Below are 23,156 nucleotides of genomic sequence, written 5' to 3' on the forward strand. Positions count from 1 at the left end.
ATCTGCTGGGCTGGGTCACTGCTTTGCCGCTCCCAGCCCGGAGCCTGGCCCGGTGGGCTGGAGGGGTGGCCTGGTGGTTGGACAGTCGTGCCGGGGGGTGCAGGTGGCTGGAGGACTCCTGGCGGGAGTCACCGGGGCAGAGCCGTGTGCCGGTGTGAGCCTGTGGCAATGAGGGGGAGAAATGGGGGTGCCATTGAGGACACACCCCTGCAGCTGGAGGAACCTGCAATGGGGAGGCTAACAGGTCCCCTCCTCCTCCCTGGCAGAGCCCTGCCCCGGGCACTGCCTGGCTCTCTGCCGGGGACCACCTCCACTCGGGTAGCTTTGCTCTGCAGCCTGGCTCCTGGCAGCGTCGTCAGCAGGTCCAGGATTGTCTCCCTGCGTGAACTTCAGCCCCTCTCGGGCCCCAGCGGGGCAGCTGCGCCCGCCTGCCCCACAGCTGCCCACGCCCAGAGCGGGACCTCAGGGAGAGCGCGAGGGCCGCGGGCGGGCGTCGTGAACCCCCGGAAACCAGCACGTGCCGCACGGAGCAGAGCCAGGGCTGCCCACGCTCCGGCCTGGGCTGCAGGGGAGCAGGGAATCTGCTGCCAGCCCCCAGGTCTGGGCTCAGGAGCCGCGGCAGAGAAGAGGGGGCGCTCCCGGCTGGGTGCCCTCGGCCAGCTCCAGTGGGCGCCTGCCTCGGGCGGCGGCTCTCTGGGGACTGGGAAGACGAGGCAGAGAGCTTCCTCCGGCCGCAGGTCCCTGGCTGTGGCCTCGCCAGGCCTGCCCAGGCTCTTAGGCTGAGCCTCTATTCCTAGAGTCCTAAACACCCGGCTGAGAGGGACCTCGTGAGGTCACCTCGTCCCCCCGGCAGAGCAGGGAAAGCCGCCGGGACCGGCCCTCCGCCACCTCCCAGAGCTTCCCTCTCCTTAGCCCCCGAGAGGGTTCCCTGGCTGCTGCTCTGAACCTCCCTCCCTGCACGTTCAGCCCATGGCTCCTCCTGCCTCCAGGCCACACGGAGCGATGGGTCCAGGTCCCCCTGCCGCCAGCCCGTCCCCCACCCCTCAGTCTTCCCTCCGCAGAGGGAACTGGCCCGGGCTCAGAGCCTTCCCGCAGAGCTCGGGGTTTCTAGCCTGGCCGCTTCTCAGCTCTTCTCCGCACCCGCTAGCAGTTGTCCTCGTTGTTCCTAAAACACGTGGCCCGGAAGAGGTGAGACCTCCCCAGGGCCAGGCAGAGCAGGACAGCTACCGCCTGCGTCCCCCGCACGGCGCTGCTGTTCACACAACCTGCTGTACCCCAGGGCAGCAGGGGGCCCTGGGCTCTCCGTGGCTCGGCCCCGTGGGGAGCAGGGGGCCCTGGGCTCTCCGTGGCTCGGCCCCGTGGGGAGCAGGGGGTTCTGGGCTCTCCGTGGCTCGGTCCCGTGGGGAGCAGGGGCCCTGGGCTCTCCGTGGCTCGGCCCCGTGGGGAGCAGGGGGTTCTGGGCTCTCCGTGGCTCGTCCCCGTGGGGAACAGGGGTTCCGGGCTCTCCATGGCTCAGCCCCGTGGGGAGCAGGGGTTCTGGGCTCTCCGTGGCTCAGCCCCGTGGGGAGCAGGGGGCCCTGGGCTCTCCGTGGCTCGGCCCCGTGGGGAGCAGGGGGTTCTGGGCTCTCCGTGGCTCGGCCCCGTGGGGAGCAGGGGCCCTGGGCTCTCCGTGGCTCGGCCCTGTGGGGAACAGGGGGTTCTGGGCTCTCCGGGGCTCGGCCCCCTGGGGAGCAGGGGGTTCCGGGCTCTCCATGGCTCAGCCCCGTGGGGAGCAGGGGTTCTGGGCTCTCCGTGGCTCAGCCCCGTGGGGAGCAGGGGCCCTGGGCTCTCCATGGCTCGGCCCTGTGGGGAGCAGGGGTTCTGGGCTCTCCGTGGCTCAGCCCCGTGGGGAGCAGGGGCCCTGGGCTCTCCGTGGCTCAGCCCCGTGGGGAGCAGGGGGTTCTGGGCTCTCCGTGGCTCGGCCCCGTGGAGAGCAGGGGGTTCTGGGCTCTCCGTGGCTCGGCCCCATGGGGAGCAGGGGCCCTGGGCTCTCCGTGGTTCGGCCCCATGGGGAACAAGGGTTCTGGGCTCTCCGTGGCTCAGCCCCGTGGGGAGCAGGGGTTCTGGGCTCTCCGTGGCTCGGCCCCATGGGGAGCAGGGGCCCTGGGCTCTCCGTGGTTCGGCCCCATGGGGAACAAGGGTTCTGGGCTCTCCGTGGCTCAGCCCCGTGGGGAGCAGGGGCCCTGGGCTCTCCGGGGCTCGGCCCCGTGGGGAACAGGGGTTCTGGGCTCTCCGTGGTTCGGCCCCGTGGGGAACAGGGGGTTCTGGGCTCTCCGTGGTTCGGCCCCGTGGGGAACAGGGGGTTCTGGGCTCTCCGTGGTTCGGCCCCGTGGGGAACAGGGGGTTCTGGGCTCTCCGTGGCTCGGCCCCGTGGGGAACAGGGGGTTCTGGGCTCTCCGTGGTTCGGCCCCGTGGGGAACAGGGGGTTCTGGGCTCTCCGTGGCTCAGCCCCGTGGGGAACAGGGGTTCTGGGCTCTCCGTGGCTCGGCCCCGTGGGGAACAGGGGGTTCTGGGCTCTCCGTGGTTCGGCCCCGTGGGGAACAGGGGGTTCTGGGCTCTCCGTGGCTCGGCCCCGTGGGGAACAGGGGGTTCTGGGCTCTCCGTGGCTCGGCCCCGTGGGGAACAGGGGGTTCTGGGCTCTCCGGGGCTCGTCCCTGTGCCAGCAGCTCTCTCCATTGGTGTCCATCCGCCTCCCTGACCCGCCCAGTGCCGCTCAGAGCAGGTGAGGGGCATCTCCCCTCTCCCACCTTCCCCTGGTGCTCACTCTGAGCAGAGCCCCGGCAAGTTCCCTTCGGGTGCAGTGACCCGCAGCCGGCTGGCAGGGAGCCCTGGGCAGCCCCTCGGGGGGGCCAGCCGGGTTAGCCCCTGGCGAGCTCAGACCTATGCCGGTGCCGGCCGCGTAGCCAGCCCACTGAGCTCCTTCCTGCTTCAGCCCGGGGGGCAGCTCTCCGGCTGGGATGAAGACGCTGGCTTAGAGCAGCTGTACTGGGGTACTACTGGGGAGGTGTCCAGGGCTCCTGGCCTGGCAGGCTGGAGCGTGGGCGTGGGGACAGGATGGGACCTGAGCGTGGCCCGTCTCCAGTACTCCCCTGTGTGCTCGGAGGCTCTGAGAGTCCGTCTTGTTCAATAGAGCTTCCCCTGTGCCCCACACGCCATGTGGGTCTCAGTCTCTGGGCCTGGCACTGCACTGCAAGCTCTGGCTACAGCCAGGGCCGGGGGGCTCTGCCCCTCGGGGGCCGGGCTGAGGAAGGCCCTGACGGCGTTCTCCCCTCTCCCATCCCCAGAGATCCGCCAGAAGGGCTCCCTCGAGGCCCCGGCCCAGCCGCTGCCCCTGTACGACACCCCCTATGAGCCGGTGCCCAACGGGCCGGCCCCGGAGGGCGAGCGCCCCGCCTGCGCCCGGGCCCGGGAGTCGCGGCTGCCCCAGGACGACGAGCGCCCCCCGGAGGAGTACGACCAGCCCTGGGAGTGGAAGAAGGAACGCATCTCCAAGGCCTTCGCAGGTGAGCGAGGGGGCCCGGGCCTGGCTGGAGAGGCCTCATCCTGCCAGTAGCCCGCTGGATCTCGGGCTCCAGGAACCCCATCCCCAGGGAGGGCCGTGTGGGTCCAGCCAAGCCTGCCGGTGGTGCGTGGGTGTCAGCTCTGGGTCGCCCTAAGCACCGACTCCTGCCTGGCTGGTCAGGGACCCTGGAGTGGCAGGTCCCCGGGGCCCTGCTAGCGCCTTGCATGGGTCCCTTTTTCCCGACCCGCAGGCTCAGGACCTCCACAGCCTCCATCCCGGGCTGCCCTGCTCCTGCAGCCGCTGCCCTGGGGAGTCTCAGTTTTGTGTCATCCCCCCCTACCCCCGGTTAGCTCCCTGCTGGAGATGGAGCGCGGTTGTGCTGGGCGATGGGAGATCCGGGCGGCCCGTTAGCACTCGCAGCTCGTCCGGCCGCTTGCGACGGATCGCTCAGCTGTGCCCGGGCGAGAGCCTGGGGCGACCTCGACAGGGCACCCGCCGTCACAGGGCGCCCGGGGTACGGGGCCGGGGCTCAGCACCGGCCACACCGATTCAGCGCTTGGCTTTGCTGGACACTCCTCCGCGTCCCTGGGTTTGGCTGAGGACCCCGTCCCCTCGTCTCTGGCACCGTTGGGTCCACGCAGCCCGTCTCCCTGGCGGACACCCGCTCCTTGTCCGCAGCCTGCAGCCGGCCCACTCCCAGGGCACGAGCAGAGCAGGCGTCTCACTGCGACCCCAGTGCCAAGCCTCCTCCTGCCACAGCCCTGGGCTTCTCCTCCCTCCCCAGCGCTGCCAGGGTGGTCTCAACGGCCCTGTCCTGCCATCTTCCCATCTGGCAGCCGGGCCCAGCCTCACTGCCTCGGTGCAAGTTCCTGATGGAGCTGGCCTGGCAGCGGGTGGCCAGCGGTGAAGCAGTCTGTGGCCATCATTAGGCACCAGAGTTAACAGCTTGCGCAGGCCGGGGTCTCGCTCCTCAGGCTGGTGCTTCGTGAAGTGGGGCCGAGGGTGGGTAAATAAGTGAGTATGTAACCTAGCGGCTGTCCTGCCTGTTTCACCAACCCCATCAGGGAATCATAGGCCACTGGAAGGGATCTCGAGAGGTCATCGAGTCCAGCCCCCGCCCCGGTCTGTCTCAGGGCAGCTGCAGCTGCCAGCCGGAGGGTGCATCAGGCCTGGGTGCTGAGGCCTGTACCCCAGCAGAACTCCTCCTTAGCCCCTGCGCCCGGCCTCTGCCGCAGCAGCAGCGAGATCAGGTGCCTCCGCTCTGCTCCATCTGGGCGCTGCTGATGGCCAGCCTGGGAGCGCCAGCCTGCAGGTGGGAGCTGGAGGCCGGGCACCTGGGGCCTCAGGATGGCCACGTGGCTGTCCTCCCCTGCCCCCCGCCCTCCCCACCCTTCTCCTGCCCGCCCCCGCGGTGCCGGGACGGCTCCGCGCCGGCTCACGCTCGCTCTCTCTGCTGCCTCTGTCCAGTTGAGATCAAAGTGATCAAAGACCTGCCGTGGCCTCCCCCCGTGGGACAGCTCGACGGAGGTGGAAACCCCTCCGCCGACGAGGGCCCCGCCCCCGTGCACCCCAGCCAGCCGCAGCACGACCACAAAGACACCAACGGTGAGTTGTCCTCGACGGTGCCCAGGGCCACACGCTTCCTCCACCAGGGAGCAGTGGAGAAGCTGCTCGGTGCAGGGCATGGGTAGCCAGGCCAGGTCCCTGACTGCCCCCCGGCTTTCTCCAGGCTGGGCAGCAGCAGCAGTGTGGGATAGGAGCTGCCAGGGCAGCCGTAACAGTGCCCGCAAGAGCTTGAGATGCTGCTTGACAGCTCCCTGCCTGGGCAGCGTGGCAGCCGCGCTCTGCGGTGGGGCTGTGCCCGACGGGGGCCTGCTTCAGCACAGAGCGTGTCCCCGTGCTGCCTGGCACAGAGCCCAACCTGGAGGAAACCATATGCGTGGTGCCCCAGATCCTGAGCCGGACCCGGGTGGCAGGAGGGTGAGGATGCGACCTGGAAATGAGACGGCGTGCGGGGGAGGCGGGAAGCCCGGGAGCGTGGCACGGACGCGGGGGTGGGGGAGGCTCGGCGCTCTGGGGAGGGCACGGTGTGGGGGAGGCAGGGGCATTGTCATAGGTGGGTGGGTATGTGCTTGGGCCTCGTTCTGCCTTTGTCTGCTGGGTTCTCGTGCCCTTCCGCTGCCGTGTCTCCCGGGGACGGTCCTGATCCACCATAATCCAGTCGCCGCCCAGTCTTCTTTCTGATAAGAAGTTGGAGGTCGTTGTCTCCCCTTGAGCAGCGTTTTCTCCACTCCTGAGTCAATTCTGTGGCTCTTTTCTGTACCAGCTCCCGTTTTGCCAAACCCTTTGTCAGATGTGGGCACCAGAGCTGGACGTGCTCTTCCAGTGTCTGTCTCACTGATGCAGTGCGGGAAGGCACAAGTCAATACCCAGCTCACAGCTCGCTGTTGATACATCCCAGGGTTGCATTAGCTCTCATCACCATGGCATCAACTGGAAGCTCACGTTCAGTTCTTGTCCATTCTGACCCTCTAAATCCTTTCCAGAATCACTGCTTTCTAGGATACAGCCCCCCTTTCGTAGGTGTGGCTTCCACTCATTCTTTGATACCTATCTTTGCATTTTTCTGTACTAGCCAGCTCAGAATTAGATGGGTCACGCTGCTTGCCATTTTTGAATATTAGCACAACATGAACACTCTCCTGGTGTTCCCCAGTATTCCAGAATTGAATACAAATTAAGGTCAGCTGGCTAGAGATCTCCTCGGCCAGTTCTTTTCGAACTCTTGGGTTCAAGTGCTCCAGACCTGCTAATTTAATGGTTATCCCTAGTAAAAGTGTAGAATCATAGGAGTGGAAAGGACTTCAAGTGGTCTCTAGTCCAGTCTGGGCACTCAAGACAGGACTATATATATTTTGCCTAACCTCCTCCTAGGTTACTAATGGACTAGAAAGTATTCGGTCATTCTGTTTCTTTCTAAATAGAGAGCTGCAATATTTGTTGAACACTTTTGTGCCTCTTCTGCTTCATTGTAAAGAACGTTCCCATCTCCAGCTAGCAGCGGGCCCCTACCAGTGCTAGAATTTCATTGCAACTAGCCTAGTATGAAAAACATACTGTCTTTAGCATGGTCAATCATGGATTTTTCCCTAACACCCTTAGCGTCCTTTGCCACTTCTCTACCGTTCCTGAATTCCAATGAATTGCTGTCCATCTTCTCCCTTTCCCCCACTTCTGTCTGACTTTGGATAGAAACAGAGCAGAGAACAGACAGGAGCGCAAGGAAACGCTAAGACGGGATTGGGCAGTGAGTTTAACACACCATAGCCTGGCTGTTGTCTAGTTTTCTGTAGGCGTCACAGTGAAGGAGGGATTTGAAGGTGGATAACAGGGAAGCTTTGGGGATGTTTACGGGGAATTACAGTGACATACTAGGATTCAGTCCAGATTGGGGTCGGGGGGGGCGCTGTGTCACTCCTACCCTGCAACCTGGGTGCCTTGCAGTGCCTTGCCGAGGTGGCCTCCAGCTGGGCCATTCACAAACAGCCTTTCACCCTGAATGTCCCTGTGTCTCTGCAGCCTGCCAGCCACAGCTGGGCTCTCACCAGCCTTGGTTATGCAGCAGGGTGAGCCCAACGTGCACACGGTCCCGGATGTGTCCTGTGTGGCCCAGCCATTTGCTGGACTGCGTGTGTATTTTAGCTCTTGTATTCCATTAGAGAAATGCTATACCAGCTGTGATTATAGGAAATAATTACCCAGACACTGCAGTTTAACCAACCAATATGAGATAAAACAAACCATTTAACTAGCAAGAGATGTTTTAAGGGTGTACAAGTTGTGAGGCATAACAATTAAAGAGGAAATTACAAGAAAAATAAAGATAAAATGCTTAGTAGTGCCTAAGTTAACAAACTATGTTAGCTTTAAGCAACGTGTCTTACCATATGCTTCCAGACAGGTTACTGATCAAAGTCTTTAGGTCAGAAATCGCCCTCCCCCCCGCCCCTCAGGAAAACGGCCATTACCTTTGTCTTCTCGGGTGCAGAGAATGCAACGGCTAGCAAGGGGGAGGCGTTTTTAGGGTGTTTGCCCCCAGCTGTTTATTGTTTCAGCCCCTTTCTTGAAAAACATCCCCTGCTGGGCACTAGGACACAAAGAGTCAGTGTGGAAGGATGTTCCCTGCTGGGGTTTTTTTTTCACCTGGTTTGAGCTTCTTCAGCTTCCCGTTCCCATCTGATGGCTCTGTTTAAATACAAATTAAGGCAAACACGTGCTCTTTCGGTCAAGAGAGCCTTGTGTGAGCAGTTTCGTGCTAGTTGAGTTATCAGCCTCATGCAGGGGAACACGCCTGTTTTAGCCAGGTGACACTGACCAGCGAAATGGTGAGTTTTCAAAGTTTGCAGATGATACCAAGCTAGGAAGGGTTGCAGCTGCTTTGGAGGATAGGGTCAAAATTCAAAATGATCTGGACAAATTGGAAAATTGGTCTGAAGTAAACAGGATGAAGTTTAATAAAGACAAATGCAAAGTGCTCCACTTGGGAAGGAACAATCAGTTTCACACAGACAGAATGGGAAAGGACTGCCTAGGAATGAGTACAGCAGAAAGGGATCTAGGGGTTATAGTGGACCACAAGCTAAATATGAGTCAACAGTGTGATGCTGTTGCAAAAAAAGGAAACGTGATTCTGAGATGCATTAACAGGTGTGTTGTGAACAAGACACGAGGAGTCATTCTCCCACTCTGCTCTGCGCTGGTTAGGCCTCAGCTGGAGTATTGTGTCCAGTTCTGGGCACCGCAGTTCAGGAAGGATGTGGAGAAATTGGAGAGGGTCCAGAGGAGAGCAACGAGAATGATCAAAGGTCTAGAGAACATGACCTATGAAGAAAGGCTGAAAGAATTGGGCTTGTTTAGTTTGGAAAAGAGAAGATTGAGGGGGCACATGATAGCCGTTTTCAGGTATCTAAAAGGGTGTCATAAGGCAGAGGGAGGGAACTTGTTCTCCTTGGCCTCTGAGGATAGAACAAGAGCCAATGGGCTTAAATTGCAGCAAGGGAGGTTTAGGTTGGACATTAGGAAAAAGTTCCTAACTGTCAGGGTGGTCAAACACTGGAATAAATTGCCTGGGGAGGTTGTGGAATCGCCACCTCCGGAGATATTTAAGAACAGGTTAGATAAATGTCTGTCAGGGTTGGTCTAGACAGTGCTTGGTCCTGCCGTTAGGGCAGGGGGCTGGACTCGATGGCCTCTCGAGGTCCCTTCCAGTCCTAGCGTTCTATGATTCTATGATCCTACCCTGGAAGCTGGTGCAAAGATTCGGGCACAGGCGTGTGTGTGCAGGGCGTGGACAGAGAAGGGTGAGTCTGTCACAAACTCCAAAGAAGGAGGGTCACCAAAGGGCTTGTTTGAGAGTGTCCCAGGTGGGGATGGAGGCCCGTTGGCAGCAGGAGCTGGATGAGCAGTACAGCCAGGTGGGGGTAGAGGGTGACGGGCCCTGAAAGTGAAGAGCGGGAGAGAAGAGGGAGCCAGCTCCCCATGGGAGCTCGTCTGTGAGGCTTTGCGGAACTCAGCTGGCCAGAGGCCTGGGTGTGGATTGCTATGGGGCTGTGTGGAGCCCAGCTGGCTGAGGGGGGCAGGTGAGTGTTTGTGTGGGGCTGTGTTGAGCTCATGTGGCCATGGGGCCAGGCAGGTGTTGCTGTGGGGCTGTGGGGAGCCCAGCTGGCCGGGGGTCCAGGCAGGTGGTGTTGTGGGGCTGTGGGGAGCTCAGCTGGCCGGGGGTCCAGGCAGGCGTTGCCGAGGGGTTGCTCAGCTCAGCTCAGCTACCTGGGAACGCAGGAGTGGAGGGCTGGGTAAGACCAGTGTTGTCTGTGGGGCTTTGGCCAGCCTGGGGCACGGAGCCCATGCTCTGAGGGGAGCCAGGCGGGCAGAGTTGCCCGCTGCCCCGGTTGCCCGCCTGGGGCCTCGCAGTGGGCAGGAAACCTCCATGAAGAGCTCTGGAGAGTTTAATGATTGCACTGGGACTATGTCCCGCGTCCCTCTGCCGGGCGCCTGGGAGAGGCCTCGTGGGATGCTGGGCCCCTAATGCACTGGCCACTTCCCCCTTTGTGCCAGCCGCACCCCGCCCCAGGCACAGCGCAGCACCCGGCGAGGGGGGTGCCCCGGAGCCCAGGACCGGCGGCTCGGCTCGGCTCGGCTCAGGGCCCCCGAGTGGCTGTGCGGGCGAGCAGCCCCTGGGGCGCGCCAGCTGCCCCCTGACGCTGTGTCTGTCTCTCCCAGGCCAGTGTGAGGGGCTGGGGCACGGCCGTTCCTCGCCCGGCAGGGAGGAGAAAGCCCGAGCAGCGCACAGACACCTCAGTGCGACCCCCAAGCCAGAGCCCAGCCTGGCCCTTGGCGAGCGGATCAACCCCACCCTGCCTCTGGAGAGCCAGTGGTGAGTCCTGTACCCGGCAGGGTCACCACCAGCCCCCTGCTGCTCCGCCAGGCCAGGCCAGCATTGGTCACGCTCTCCCTTCGCTCCCCAGCCCGCACGAGGGGACCTGACAGTGGGTTCCTTGAGGTGCTCCCCTGCCCCGTGTACAGCTGCTGCCCTCCCCGCAGCATACTGCCCCTGCTGGGATCCCGGCGCCCTGCCCAGCCCCCTCGTTCTATGCCCAGCCCTGCTTCACGCTCTTCTCTGCTCCAGGGAAGCCCCGCAGCCGCAGCCCGCCCCCTTCCGCCTCCCCGAGCCCTCTCCCAGCTGTGCGAGCACAGAGCCGGGCCCACGGCCGCCGGGAGCCCCCCATCCGCTGCCCCCCCAGATCTCCTGCCCCGCGGCAGGTTCACGGCACAGCGCCCGCGTGCTTCGGAGCCCCCCACAGACGCTGGGCCTGCTTGCCATTGCCACTGGCTCCCGCCTCCCGCCCGCTGCTCCCTGGCTAGACGTGGCAGCCTGGTGCTTTGCGCCCAGGGAAGTGCCCCTGAGCCGGCCTCTCTCTCCCCCGACAGCTGGTACCACGGGGCAATCAGCCGGACGGACGCTGAGACCCTGCTGGGGCTGTGTAAGGAGGCCAGCTACCTTGTGCGCAACAGTGAGACCAGCAAGAACGACTTCTCCCTGTCCCTCAAGTGAGTGTGCTCGGCCAGGCCATCGGGTGGGGCTGGGCCGGCCAGCCAGGCAGCGTGGGAGCCTAGCAGCCTTTCCCCACTCAGGTGCCGGGGCTGGGCCCGGGGGCTGCAGGGCCAGGGTCTGGCCAGACTGCTGCTGCGTATCAGGCTGAGTCCATCCTCTGCGCTGGGAGGCGGCAGGCTCCGGGCTGCAGGCAGGGAGGGGAGGCTGTGCTCTTCTCTCCCTTTCTTGTGTTCTTGTCCTTGCCCTTTGCAGGCAGCTGTCCCCTGGTGGCACCATCTGGGTGGCTGGGAGCCATCGGCACAAGGCTCGGGGAGCTCCCGGGGGAGCTGCAGCTTCATTGCTGTAGGAAGAGGCTTTCTGAACACACACCAACAGCAGCGCCTAGCGCCCCTGGGGTACGCCGGCCCTCTGTCCAGCTCCCAGGCACGCCCGCTGCAGGCCGAGCGAGGCCGGCTGCTCCTGAGACCCATGTGTGCTGCGTTGACAGGGTGCCGGGGGAGGCGGCAGCTTGGGTGTAATGGGAAGGGAGGGGGCAGAGGACAAGCTGCTCAGTAAAGCAGGTGATGGGAACGAAAGAGGATTCGTTGTGACGGGCACAGACGTCCCCATGGAGACAAACAGGGTGTGCAAACACTCGTACAGCTGCAAGGACCCACACAGCGTTTTAACCGTCCCCCTGCCCTCTGCGGGCCTTTGAGTTGTACCACCTCACCCCCCTAGCCGTGCCAGGGACCAGCCCTGTGCTGGGTGCAGAGGGAGCCAGGGCGGGTAGCGTTAGCAAACATCCGGTCTTGACTGTAAAGTTGTCAGTGATGGAGAACCCCCCACGGCCCTTGGTAAGTTGGCCCCATTGTTCCTTGCTCTGCTTGTTGCTCTGCCCAGGACGGGGCCCACACAGCAACTTCTCTCAGGCAGCCCGGGGCAGGGCTGGAGTGGGAGCAGCCTGCCTCATGAAGGGGCTTGCTGGCTTTCCTTGTGTCCCCTAGAGCCTGGGGTGGAGGAAGAGAATACGGGGGTGTTACTGGTGCTCCACATAACACGCACACCGGGGGCCAGCCGGTGGCCTAAGCAAGCAGCAGAGTCAAGCGAAGTGGGGAACTCACTGCCGCAGGAGGTGGTGAAGTAAAACTGGGTTCGGGTCCTAGGTGGTCCAGGGTGAGGCTGGGACTTTTCAGCTTAGCAAGGAGGCGTCGAAGGGGGGAAGTGATGGAGGCCTAGAAAGTCATGACTGGGGCGGAGGACGTGAATCAGGAAAAGTTGTTCCGGTCGCGTAAGAGCTGGGGGGCGGGGGGGTCACCAAATGACGTGAGTGGGCAGCGGGTTTGAAGCTGACAGAAGGAAGATTTTCTTCACGCGGTGCATAGGCAGCCTGTGGAACTTCTGGCCGGAGGAGGTTGTGACGATCGGGCCTTCGACAGGGCTCAGAAAAGAGCTCGCTGAACGAACCCGCGGGCGCTATTAGCCAGGCCGGGCAGGGAGGGCGTCTCTAGCCTCTGTTCGTCAGAAGCTGGGAACAGGTGCCAGGGGAGAGCTCGCTTGCTGGTTCCCTGTTCTGCTCCCTCGGGGGCACCTGGCAGTGCCCGCTGCTGGAAGACGGAAGACGGGGCTAGGTGGACCTTTGCTCTGACCCGGTGTGGCTGTTCTTATGCTCTTGGGATGCAATGCTGTGCTCTGGGTGTCCCTCGCCGCTAAGTGGCAGATGTCCGGAGTGGAGGACAAGGGATACCTGTTCCGTTTGTTCCTGCTGAAGCACCAGGCCCTAGCTGCTGTTAGCAGACAGGGCACTGAGCTAGAAGGAGCTTTGCTCCGACCCAGTCTGGCGGTCTCGTGACAGCCGGCTGCGGTGTTTTAATAGCCCAGCGTGGAAGCGCTCAGTTCCCTCCCTTGCAGGCAGCCCTGGGCAGAACGGCCAGCTTGGGGTCTGTGCATCCCTTGGCCTCCCTGAGGACTGCAGGAGGTGTTCCCTGTTCCCTGCTGGCGGTCAGGCCTGGCTGCTTGGCATGTCCTATGCGCTCAGGGTCTCTGACGATGTTCCCGCTTCATTTTTAACATCCATGTGTGGAGTAAATTTTATGTGCAGGCAGGCAGGTGCGGATGGGCACCGCCAGTAGAAACCCAGGCTGCCGGCTGGGGATGCTCTGCTAACCAGCTGGGCAGCACCTGAATCTCTCCTGGGTGGCTGTCCAAAAGCTCAGCTCACAGGGAACGCTGGTCTCTGGTGCCATCACCCTGAAGGAGTCAGGGCAGAGCAACCTGAAATACCCGATGCTGGCCCGTTGGGAGGGCTTCCCTGCCAAAGGGCAAACGAGCGAGAGGATTTGGAATTGCTCGTTGGTGACACAGCTTTGACAGTAGTTGGCATCACTGATTAGTGGGATGAGTCACCCAATAGCAACGTTAACCTGAGTGGTTATAACCTGTTCAGGAGGGATCAAGTTGACCAACAGGGTGGGGCGGGCGTGGGGAGGGGAAGTGGCACGCTGCCCCAACACCCGTTTCTGAGTTACTGATAACTTGGAAGAAAATGACCCCGAATGCTTCTGGGGTAATGCCTTGACAGGCAAAGCACGCAGTAGGGTGTTAGTTGGTGTCTGCTACAGACCACATCACTGCACTAGGGAACAGAATGGCCAGCTCCTTAGACCTCATCCCCATTGAGTCGGGAAACACTCGGTCACCCCGAGGGACTTCAGTTTGAGTGACGTACACTGGTCCGGCACTAAAACATGCTTTTAAACGAGGTAGGTGACAGTTTCCTAACCCAAAAAATGTTGCAGTCCACACAAGGAATTCTGTGCTAAATCGCGTCCTGACACTGAAAGAGAAAGCGATCACAGAACTAAAACTTAGGTGTAAGTGATAGTGAGCTGATCCCATTTCTAAAGTGTAAGCAGAGCAGAGTCCAGACCAATAACAGATTTACTTGGTGTGTTAATACTTTCACAGAGCTGAAAACACTTATGAGCCAAACCAGCAGGGAGGAAGAATCTCAGCAGAAAAATAAGACGGATACTTGGGGCTCTTTTTTTTTTTTTAAAAAAAACACCCGACTAGATGCTCCAAAAGCCACAATCCCACAGTTGAGGAAGAAGGCTGAACTGGTTTAAAAAACAACCTGGTTTAGAGGGGAAGAGAAGGGAGCTGTGAAAAACAAAGAAACGTACTTTTAGAGCTGACTACATCAAAAAGAAAACGGACGTAAGTTAAGGAGCAGGCTGGGGTAAGAAAAATGGGGAGAAAAAGCATTTGATAGAAATGAAAACAGACTTAGGAATGACAGAAAATTGATAAGGGAAGCCAAGAGAGACAGGAAAACAGACGTGGGGAACCTTTTCTGGGATGGGGGCCACTGACCCACTGCAAAAAAGCTCTGTGGCCGCTGGGCAATGAGTACGAAAAAAATGAAAACCGCCCTCATGAACGTGGCCCCTGATCAGTGGAAAAATAAAAAGAGAGAGTCACTTCATGCAACTCACGGTGCCAGGGTTCCCCTTGTGGTCCAGCTCAGGGCTTCCCCCATGTCTGGATTGCCTGGGGCTAGTAGATTTTGTGTCCCCTCCAGGCTCTGGGGTGCGACACAAAATTAGGGGGTCGGTGTGGGAGAGGCCCGTGGGGGTGCCAGGATCTGGGTGGGAGGGGGGAGTGCAGGAACAGCGTGGGAGGAGGCAGGAGATGTGGGCACCAATCTGATACAGCTCCCCCGGGGCGGCAACCCACAGGTGGCTCTGCATCACCACTCCCATTGGGTGGGATTCCTAGCCAATGAGAGCCACCGGGACGGAGCCTGCAAGCCAGAGCAAGGGACAGAGCTGCCAGGCAGAGGCTGCGGGTTGGATCCGGCCCTCAGGCCATAGGTCTCCCACTCCAGCTCTATGGCCAAATGCGTTAAGGACAATACGAAAGTGGTTGTTTTAAAACAGTAGTTGGAACAAAAGAATGTTGACGGTGGTATTGGTCCCTTATTAGGGTAGAATTATCAATAATGGTGCGGAAAAGGCTGAAGTGTTCAATACGTTTTTCTGTTCTGGGAAGAGAAAAGCACAGTTTAGGCTCCTCATGCAGTGGTGAGAACACTCTCATTCCATTCCACTAGTAGTATCTCTGGAGGACGTAAGAAAGCAGCTGCTAAAGTTAGGCGTTTTTAAACCAGCAGGTCCAGATACCTTGTTTCCAAGAGTTTGAAAAGAGTTGACTTAGGGGCTTGCTGGACGTTTAATGTTGACTTGCTATACATCTTGGAGAATGGCAGCAGTAAGCTAATATTGCACCCAGTATTGAAAAGGGTAAACAGGATGACCTGTGTAATTACAGGCCTGTCAGCCTGGCATAGATCCAGACAAGCTAATGATGTGACTGATACGGGACTTGATTAATAATGAGCAAAGGGAAAGTAATGTAATTAATTCAAATCAGTATGGGTTTATGGAAGAGGGATCCTGTCAGATTAGCTTGATATCTCTTCTTGATGAGACTGTGTGTGGTTGATAAAGCTATTAATGCTGACATAGGCTTCTGGGAGAGATACGGTTTATTGCCCCATAGCCTTCGGATCAAAACACTGGCGCAATGTAACATGGATGTGCCACTCATTAAGTGGATTAAAGACTGGATAGCTGGTGGCTCTCAAAACGGGAATTACCGTGGAGCAGGTGTGTTTCCAGTGGCATCCCGCAGGGATCAGTTCTTGGCCCTGTGCCTTTAACGATTGTATCGATGACCTGGGAGAAAACCATCGAAGGGGGCCGTGGTGAAGCTTGCAGAGGGCGTGGAAGCTGGGAGAGGGGGAAGGACGGAAGAGGACGGGTCACTGATTCGCAGAGATCTGGATCGCTTGGTGAATTGGCTGGGAGCAAAGGGTGTGTTTTTAATGGGTCTCCATGTAAAGGGATGCAGCCAGGGGCAAAGGCTGCAGCACGGAAGAAACGACTCGCCGAAGGAGTCGGAGGTCGTGGTGGGAGTCAAGTGCCGCCCAGCTGACTAGCAGAGCCCCCGCAGGGGGCAGCAGGTGGTTCCGTGGGTGGTGCACATCACATGTGCCTTGGCGCACGTAACAAAAGTCGTTCCACCCGTGGCTGGGAGCAGGGAGCGGGAACGCTGGGGCCTGCTGTTCGAGGGGGAGGTTAATGAACTGGAGAGCGCTGAGAGTCACAGGAGTGCCCGAAGGAATAGACACCTGCCTGACAGCGCTTGGCTGACCCGAGAGTCTCCGTCTGTTTGCCGGGAGCAGGCGTGGGTGGTGCGGAGATTCCATCGGCAGCACTGGCTGGAAGCCTCTGCCCTGCTCCGACCTCTTCCCCCCCCCGGTTCCGCCCAGGCCCCCGGGCTCCTGCTCTCGGCACAGCGCTGACAATGAGTGCCGGGGGCTGGCTCGGGGGGGGAGGGGAGGGGCACCCTCTGTGCATCCCCCCAGGCGTCGCCCCTGTAAGGAGGTGACTTGATCAGCCTGGAAGTGCCTCCGGGGTGGGAAACCAATAGTCAGCAGTGGGCTCTCGGCTCTAGTGGCCGCTTGGCCGCCGCCGGGCGGGTGGCTGGAGCCGGAGGCTGGGCAGGTGCAGACTGCAGCAGGGCGCTTAAGCACTGGACGCACTTGCCGAGGCTTCAGCTGGATTTCCCATCAGCGGAAACGGGCTGTTCGGAGAGCCCGGCCCTGGGCGCTGGGCCCTGTGCAAACTTTCCCACGGCTCAGCTCCCACCCCATCTAACTGCCCCGGCCCTGGACCACAGGCTGCCTGGGGAAGCGGCACCGCCCACGCCAACACCAGAGCCGGCCGCACCATTTGACTGGCGCCCGGCTCCAAGCGCCGGGGGAGGGCGGCCGGGGTGGCTCATTGCTGCCCGTTCAGTTGGGAGATGCGGCCCTGGCTCAGTGGGAGCTGGGAGCCTCCCTGGCTCCGGGCACTGAGGCCATAGCAGGAGCAGAGAGTCCAACAGCACCGGCAACCGCTGCATGGTGCAATTGGTGCAACAGTGCACCGCACGGGGCCTCGTGCGAGGAGGAGGGTATTGCACGCAGTGTCTGCCCTCACGCACGAGGACTATCTCCATCCGGCAGCCTCCGGAGCTGCTGGTCATAGCTTTCCCCCTGCAGCAGCCCAGCCCCCACGCCGGCCTGGCTCCGCTCCCCAGCTGGCAAATGGATTTGAAACCCATTCCGCTAATGCAGCCATCAATCCCGGGCGGGCACGGCCTCCGGCTGGGGGAGGTGCCGGGCTGGGGAGCAGAGCCGGCTCAGCCCAGCCGCCGGGGGCTGCTGGAAAGCTATCAATATCTGGCGGTAATGTGCGCTCCAGACGCTGCAGACAGGCTGTGGCGCTCCTCGGAGACGCAAATTAATAGCAACAGGGCCATTAGCCCGTCACTTGGAATCGGCAGCTGTGGCGTTTTCTTCCCACGCGGCTCAGCCGGCCCCGGCCCAGGGCCTGAGGGAGGCTGCTGCCAATTTGCAGAGGGGAAGCAGAGACGGGAGAGGCCCTGATCCCGGGGCAGGGTGAGGTGCAGAGAAAAGCCGCCCTGCCCAGGACGGAGCTGGGGGTTCCTCGTAGGTGGGCCTCAGGGAGGCGGCTCCCCCGGAGCGCCCTGAGTGCTAAGGGAGCGTGTGTCTGTCAGTAGGGAGCAGTATCCCCTGTGAGCTGAGCCCGTGGGGGGGCCGCCCAGCAGACGAGCGCCGCCCCCACAGCTGCGTTTGTATTGGTGGTGCGCATCCTCCCGCCTCTTGGCGCGTGCAACAATATTGATTCCGCACACGGGCGGAAAAACTGAGAGAGGCGACTGGGCGGGGCCCAGGGGGTTTTGCTGCAGGGCCGTCCAATGGCCTGTAGGAGCACTCCGGCCGGTGGGGCCGCTGGCAGCTGCGGTGAGCCAATCAGAGGGAGCAGCGGGTTGTGGGGAGGTACCAGAAAGACTTAGACCCCCAGGGATCCGGACAAGAACGGGCAGGTTTGGACAGCCCAGCTGGCCCCGGGTCCCGGGTGCAGTCCTGCTCCCCCATGCCCCCTGCGGCTGCCTGGCCGCCGAGGGCTGGGACGCAGCCAGGCTGTGCGGCTTCTGCCTGAACCCTGCCTTCTGCTGCAGCTCTGTGTGTGCAATGCGACAGCTCTCGGAGCCCCATGCCCCTGCCCTACAGCCGCCCGCTGGCCCGGCTGGCGCTAAGCTGGGTGGAGGGCAGCGCAGGGAGGGTGGCACCGCCCCCCGGCTAATCCCGGCTTTGTCTCTCCCTGCAGGAGCAGCCAGGGCTTCATGCACATGAAACTCTCCCGCACCCAAGAGAACAAGTACGTGCTGGGCCAGAACAGCCCCCTGTTTGACAGCGTGCCCAAGGTCATCCACCACTACACCAGCCACAAGCTGCCCATCAAGGGGGCCGAGCACATGTCCCTGCTCTACCCAGTGGCCATCCGAACTCTATAGCCCGCTGCCCGGCAGGGAGGTGCCCTGAGCACCCCGTTGGGCCACGCGTGCCCGGCCGCACGGCTGACTCGCGCGGAGCCAGGCAAGGGCTCCGGACGGCTGCCCAAGGACGGACTCACTGGAGCAGCTGGTTCCGGGCCCGGCGGCGCCTGGCTCCTTACCGACACGGGAGAGCTCTTCGTAAGGGACGCGTCCCTCCTCTGGGGCCGGCTGGGGCGCACGCCCCGTGGAGAGGGCCGGGCGTGACCGCCACCGTACTCTGCTCTCCCCCTGCCTGCAGGCTTGGCCCGGCTGGCTCCAGGGCTGGGCAGAGAACGGGCCTGGGCTCTGGTGGGGTCTCATGGGCCCGGGGGCCAGTGGGAGATAATTTATTGCTAAGGCAGGTACGTGGCCAACGCTCCAGGCAGCTGCATATGCCTTGACCCGCCGCTTCCACAGCAGGATCCAGAGCAGGGGGGCTGCTCCTGGCCCCGGTGTACCGGAGGGGGCAGTGGAAGCTGGACGGGACCCTCAGCATTGCCGCGGTGGGCTGGTTTGCCGTGGAAGAGGCCGTCGGAGGAGAACCGCTCCATGGGACGGGACGGGGGCAGAGCGGGGACTGGTCCTAGGCCAGATGTACACGCTGCCTGCGCCGGAGCAGCACCCAATAAAGCCGCACACGGCTGCCAGCCGCCCGCCCTGTGAGACAAGGGGCTGGCGTGGGTCCTGCCTGTGCCCACCGGGGCAGCTGTGGCTCGGCGGGATCGGGAGGGAGGGGGTGGCCCGGGGGCTGGGCTGGGAGAAGGCGACCGCCCCTCCCCAGGGGGTGCAGCCCTGCCCCGATGCTGCATAGCCCAGAGCCTGGGGGGGTTATTCCTGCAGCGTCCCCTGGCCGAAAGGGAGGGTCATGGGCTCAGAGCGCCAGGCTCTCAGGCCTGGCTCGCCCTCGGTACGCAGCAGGCCCTGGGGCATCCAGGGCCCTCTCCCAGCACACAGGCCCCTGAGCGTGGGGCAGGGCCCCGGGTCTGGGCACCTGGCTCGTGTCCCGCCTGCCTGGGGAGATGTAGGACATCCGCCTGCGGCCGCCGGAGACTTCTGGGGCTGCAGGCGGCAGAGCCCAACTTCTGCAGTGACCGAGGCCCCTGGGCACCTGCCAGCCCCAGGGTCTCGCCCAGCGGTAGCAGCTCTGGGGCTGACACTCCACGGTTGGGGCAGGGCTCTGGAGAGTGTCTCCCCCCCAACTCCCCTGCAGCCTGCGGGGCTGGGAGACACAAGGGGATTTACTGGCTTGCTGTCATTGGAGGGCGGATGGAGGCAGCAGATCCCCATGCTGGGAACCGGGGGGGGCGGAGGCGTCTCTTTGTTGTTGCCCCAGTGCCACTGTCCTGCCCTCTGCAAGCCCAACTCTGAATGCAAAGCCATGGGCAGTGCCAGGGTGCAGAAGGGGCTGGCTGGTACCACCCTGCCCTGCTGGAGCCCAGTGCTGGCTGGGGTGCTGCCCACACCCCCACCATCCCATAGCCAGCCCCCCACCCCTGCACCCCAGTGCAGGGAGCTGGTGACTGGTCCAGGAAGCAGCAAAGCCCATGGCTGATTCTCAGCACGTCTGTTGCTGCCGTGGAAGGGGCAGGGAGAGGCCATGTGGCCAGGGACCACCCACCTCCACCCTCCTGCAGATGCAGCTGGTCCCTCGTCCCCTGACTCCCACGGCTCCCGGTGTCCTCCGGCCCTGACAGCCTGGGAGCAGCTGAAGTTTGTGGCGAAGAGAAGGCACAAAACCTGCTGAACCAGCTGCCACCAAACTCCGTCACCCCTGAAATAAAAGGCAGCTCCCGGGTCCCCAGTGGCGGTCAGCACGGCCCTGCCAGCCGGGGGCGTCTGGTGGGAATCCTCAGGGCCGGGCGCTCAGCTCCAGGGATGTGCGGGAAGGAAATGGCAGCTCGCTGCTGGCAAGGCGGGCAGACGATGCTCAGGGTAGCTGGGAGGTTCCATTGACTCAGAAGCGTGTGTCTCAGCAGGGCCAAATGCAGGGTCCTGTGTCCAGGAGCACCAGGCAGCCCTGCACCAAGGCGGCCGGTGGGCTGCACCCTGGGGACAATGGGAGAGCGCCACTGTTGCAGTCAAACCTCAGCTCCCACTGCAGAGCTGACTGCAGTAACTAGGGGCTGCTGAGCTGGGCCGGGTGCAGGCATGGGGAGGCCGGGAGAGGTGCAGGCCACTTGGAAAATGCATTCAGGTTGGGCCCTCGGAACAAGACAGGGCCACTTAGTAATAGGACGGGGTTTCTGGGCACGGCTGGAGAGATCAATCCAGGGTACCTTTGCTTAACATCCAGGCTACTTGCAGCCCCAGACTGGGATTTCCTTCTCACTAAGGCCAATGTAACCAGCCACCACAGCACATCTGGCAGCCCCTATGGCCAGCCAGAAGCCACACGAGCAAACCCACAGACTTCTCCGCTGCTGTACCCGTCCAGATCAACAACCCCCAACTTAAGGGGAGAGGCTTTTAAGTCTGTTTCACCCAATATCACATAGATTCTTCCAGACACCAAAGGGCCCAGCCCCAGATCCCGGTCAATATATACGTGGATCTTACCCAAAAAGCCACGCAAAAGCCAGATCCTTAGCCCTAATACCTCAGGGTTTGTTAATACAAAAGAAAACAGGGTTAGAGAGAATTGGTCAAGCAATACTTCACATGCAGCTGTCATAACGGCTGATGCAGCCGGCAGTGTTGTTTGCTGAATCTTGAGAAGCTCTGAAAGTGCATTTCAGGTCACAGATTCAGTCATTGGGACATTGTAGATCCAGCCTGCCGGGGGCCACATGCTGGGATGCGGACCCTTGGAGACCATGAGCAAAAAAGAGCCAAGCTGGACACTGCTAAATCCCCATCGTCCCTGTGAGGGATGGGCCCCCAGACCAGCCAGGCTCAACTGGTGAAGACTGAAGAATGAAGAAAGTCGCTGCCAGGGCCCATCTTACAGCTTTTCCATATGCGGAGGGAAAATTCTCTTCTCCGTGGGCCTTGGTCCACCACCTGACCAGGAGGGTCATTGTGCTGAGTTTCCACTCACTGCAGTCCCAGTAGGAAAACCCACCATCACGAAATGAGTGTCGGCCATCTGGGCCTTTGCTCGGTCTCTTCTCCTGGCTGGGGTGGAGGCCCACCTCCCACTGTGAACCTCAGCACTGAGACATTTCTCACACCGCTGCAGAGCTAAACATCTATGACTTTACCTAGGTACACGAGACAGACCCACCAGTAGCCTACATAGAGTCAGGTAATCATCAGCTTTCATTGACACTGCACATGGCCCCCCCCGCCCCGGCGCAATATTTGGGGGCCAATAACCACACTGGCCTTTGAAATGGTTTCCAGACTGAACAGGAAAGTCCAGCAACAGCACACTTCAAACCAACCTACTGCAGCCCCAGATTCAGGCAGCGGTGGGATTTGAACCTGCAGCTTTCCATGAGCCACCCACCCCATAGTGCTCCGCCGCCGCCACGTGCCCGCAAGAGCGGGTCCCTGCTGTGGCCATACGGAAAAGCAGCGCATGGTCCTACAGGCAGAGCCCCAGCTGAAGGCCTGGAGGAAGCTGTAGGCTGTCCTGGAGCACATTGCCATGGCTCTGCCCCTGGAGCTCACCCCGGCCCTGAGCAGAGCGCTGGTTTCACCCAAGCGTTGGTACCCAACTGACGTGCACTTCAAGGGGCCCGGCGGCAAACTGCCGAGGGAGCTGGGCAGGGGGGAGCCACGTTGGCCAGCGAGGGGGCCGCGGAGCATGGCCGCACAGTCAGCCGAGCCGCACCAGCCACCTGTACCCACCCTCCCTCTGCGGCGGGAGAGCTGCCCCCGAGGTGGGTACCCGCTGATGGGGCTGGAGGCTCAGCCGAGGCAGTGCGAGGGTCAGGGCTGGCCAGAAGCAGAGCCCAGCAGTTGAGCAGGGAGGAGGCTGAAGCCCTGGAGGTGCTCACCAAGGGCCGCCAGGCGTCTCCATCTTGGGGGGGCGGGGGTCGCGCTGGGAAGCCTGGGCCCCTCTGTGGTGTGTAGGTAACTGGGGGCACGTCTCTGGGCTGGGTGAGGCTCAGCTTAGAGGGGCCAACTGGGCTTCCTGGTCTTGGTCTCCCAGGCTGAAATCCCCCGCGTGCACCTGCCCCCCGCCTCTGTGTGCCATGGGGCTGTGCAAGGGGCAGCCCCGTGGCCTCGTGTGGGAGCCCCGTGGGCAGGGGAGGAGCTCGTGTCTGAGCAGGGCACCCCACCTGGTGCTGAGGCGGCTGGGGTGAGCCTGCCACAGGAGCAGGGCACAGGCTCCGGCCAGTGGCAGGCACGGGGGGGGCCCAGGACATAGGTGTGACCCCCACCGCCGACCCCCCCCACCCAAATCACCATGCTCTGTTCCAGGCGCCCCTTCCCCAGCTCCTCGGTGCCAGGTTCCCTCTGGGCTCTGTGGCCCGAAGCGCCTCCCGCCACACAGGTGACGGCTCGGCACCCCAGAGCCCTGCCCGTGGGCCGGAGGCCGTCAGCCCAGCTGGCCGCGTCCCGGGCTTTGATGATGGCTGTGTCGCCCAGCGGGCCCAGGCTGAGGCCAATTGCAGCCTGGGGCAGCGAACCAGCTGTGGGGTTTGTGCAGGCGTGGGGCAGGCCCCCAATGCCACACGGGCGACAGCCTGGACCAGCATGCGCCTATCCCGCCTGCCAGCAGCACCTGCGTTTACCAGCTGGTGCAGGGGGGCCACGCTCCTGGCCCGGCCTTCTGCCTTGGGGGGTAGCGGAGGGGACGTCCCGTGGCCCAGCCAGGCCGTTCGTGTGCGGCTGAGCTGGCCCAGAGGGCCGTGCCTTGGCCCGGCCAGGCCTGGGGCAGGAGGGACTGGTCTCAGGTGGAGATTGGGCACCGGCTGCTGCCCGTTCTCCCGCGCCGGCCGGAGCAAACACATCGGGGTGTCCTGTCCGATGACATCAGGTAGCGGTGGCCCAGGGCTCGGCGCCACAAGGGAATGGACCCCGTGTCTCCTAGCCACAGGGCCAGGCATACGCTGGCCCCTCAGCCTGGCTGGTGGCCACACCCCAACAGTACATCAGCCCCGCAATGCAGGACCGACCGTTGATCCC

The 23,156-nt window shown here is 62.1% G+C and overlaps 1 protein-coding gene across 1 annotated transcript in view; it reads left to right on the forward strand.

Moving 5' to 3' along the window:
• The window catches only part of SHF (Src homology 2 domain containing F), a 46,172-nt gene extending 27,435 nt beyond the window's left edge, over nt 1–18,737 (forward strand). The window contains exons 3-7 of the mRNA XM_075006696.1: nt 3,324–3,542; nt 5,009–5,146; nt 9,821–9,974; nt 10,529–10,648; nt 17,873–18,737. Coding sequence (XP_074862797.1) covers nt 3,324–3,542; nt 5,009–5,146; nt 9,821–9,974; nt 10,529–10,648; nt 17,873–18,059 — 818 coding nt within the window. The 3' untranslated portion in view covers nt 18,060–18,737. The remainder of the gene's footprint in view (nt 1–3,323; nt 3,543–5,008; nt 5,147–9,820; nt 9,975–10,528; nt 10,649–17,872) is intronic.
• Nucleotides 18,738–23,156: the final 4,419 nt, after the last annotated feature.

The sequence above is a fragment of the Carettochelys insculpta genome, chromosome 12 (assembly GCF_033958435.1).
Source record: "Carettochelys insculpta isolate YL-2023 chromosome 12, ASM3395843v1, whole genome shotgun sequence".
In the NCBI taxonomy this organism is placed as follows: Eukaryota; Metazoa; Chordata; order Testudines; family Carettochelyidae; genus Carettochelys; species Carettochelys insculpta.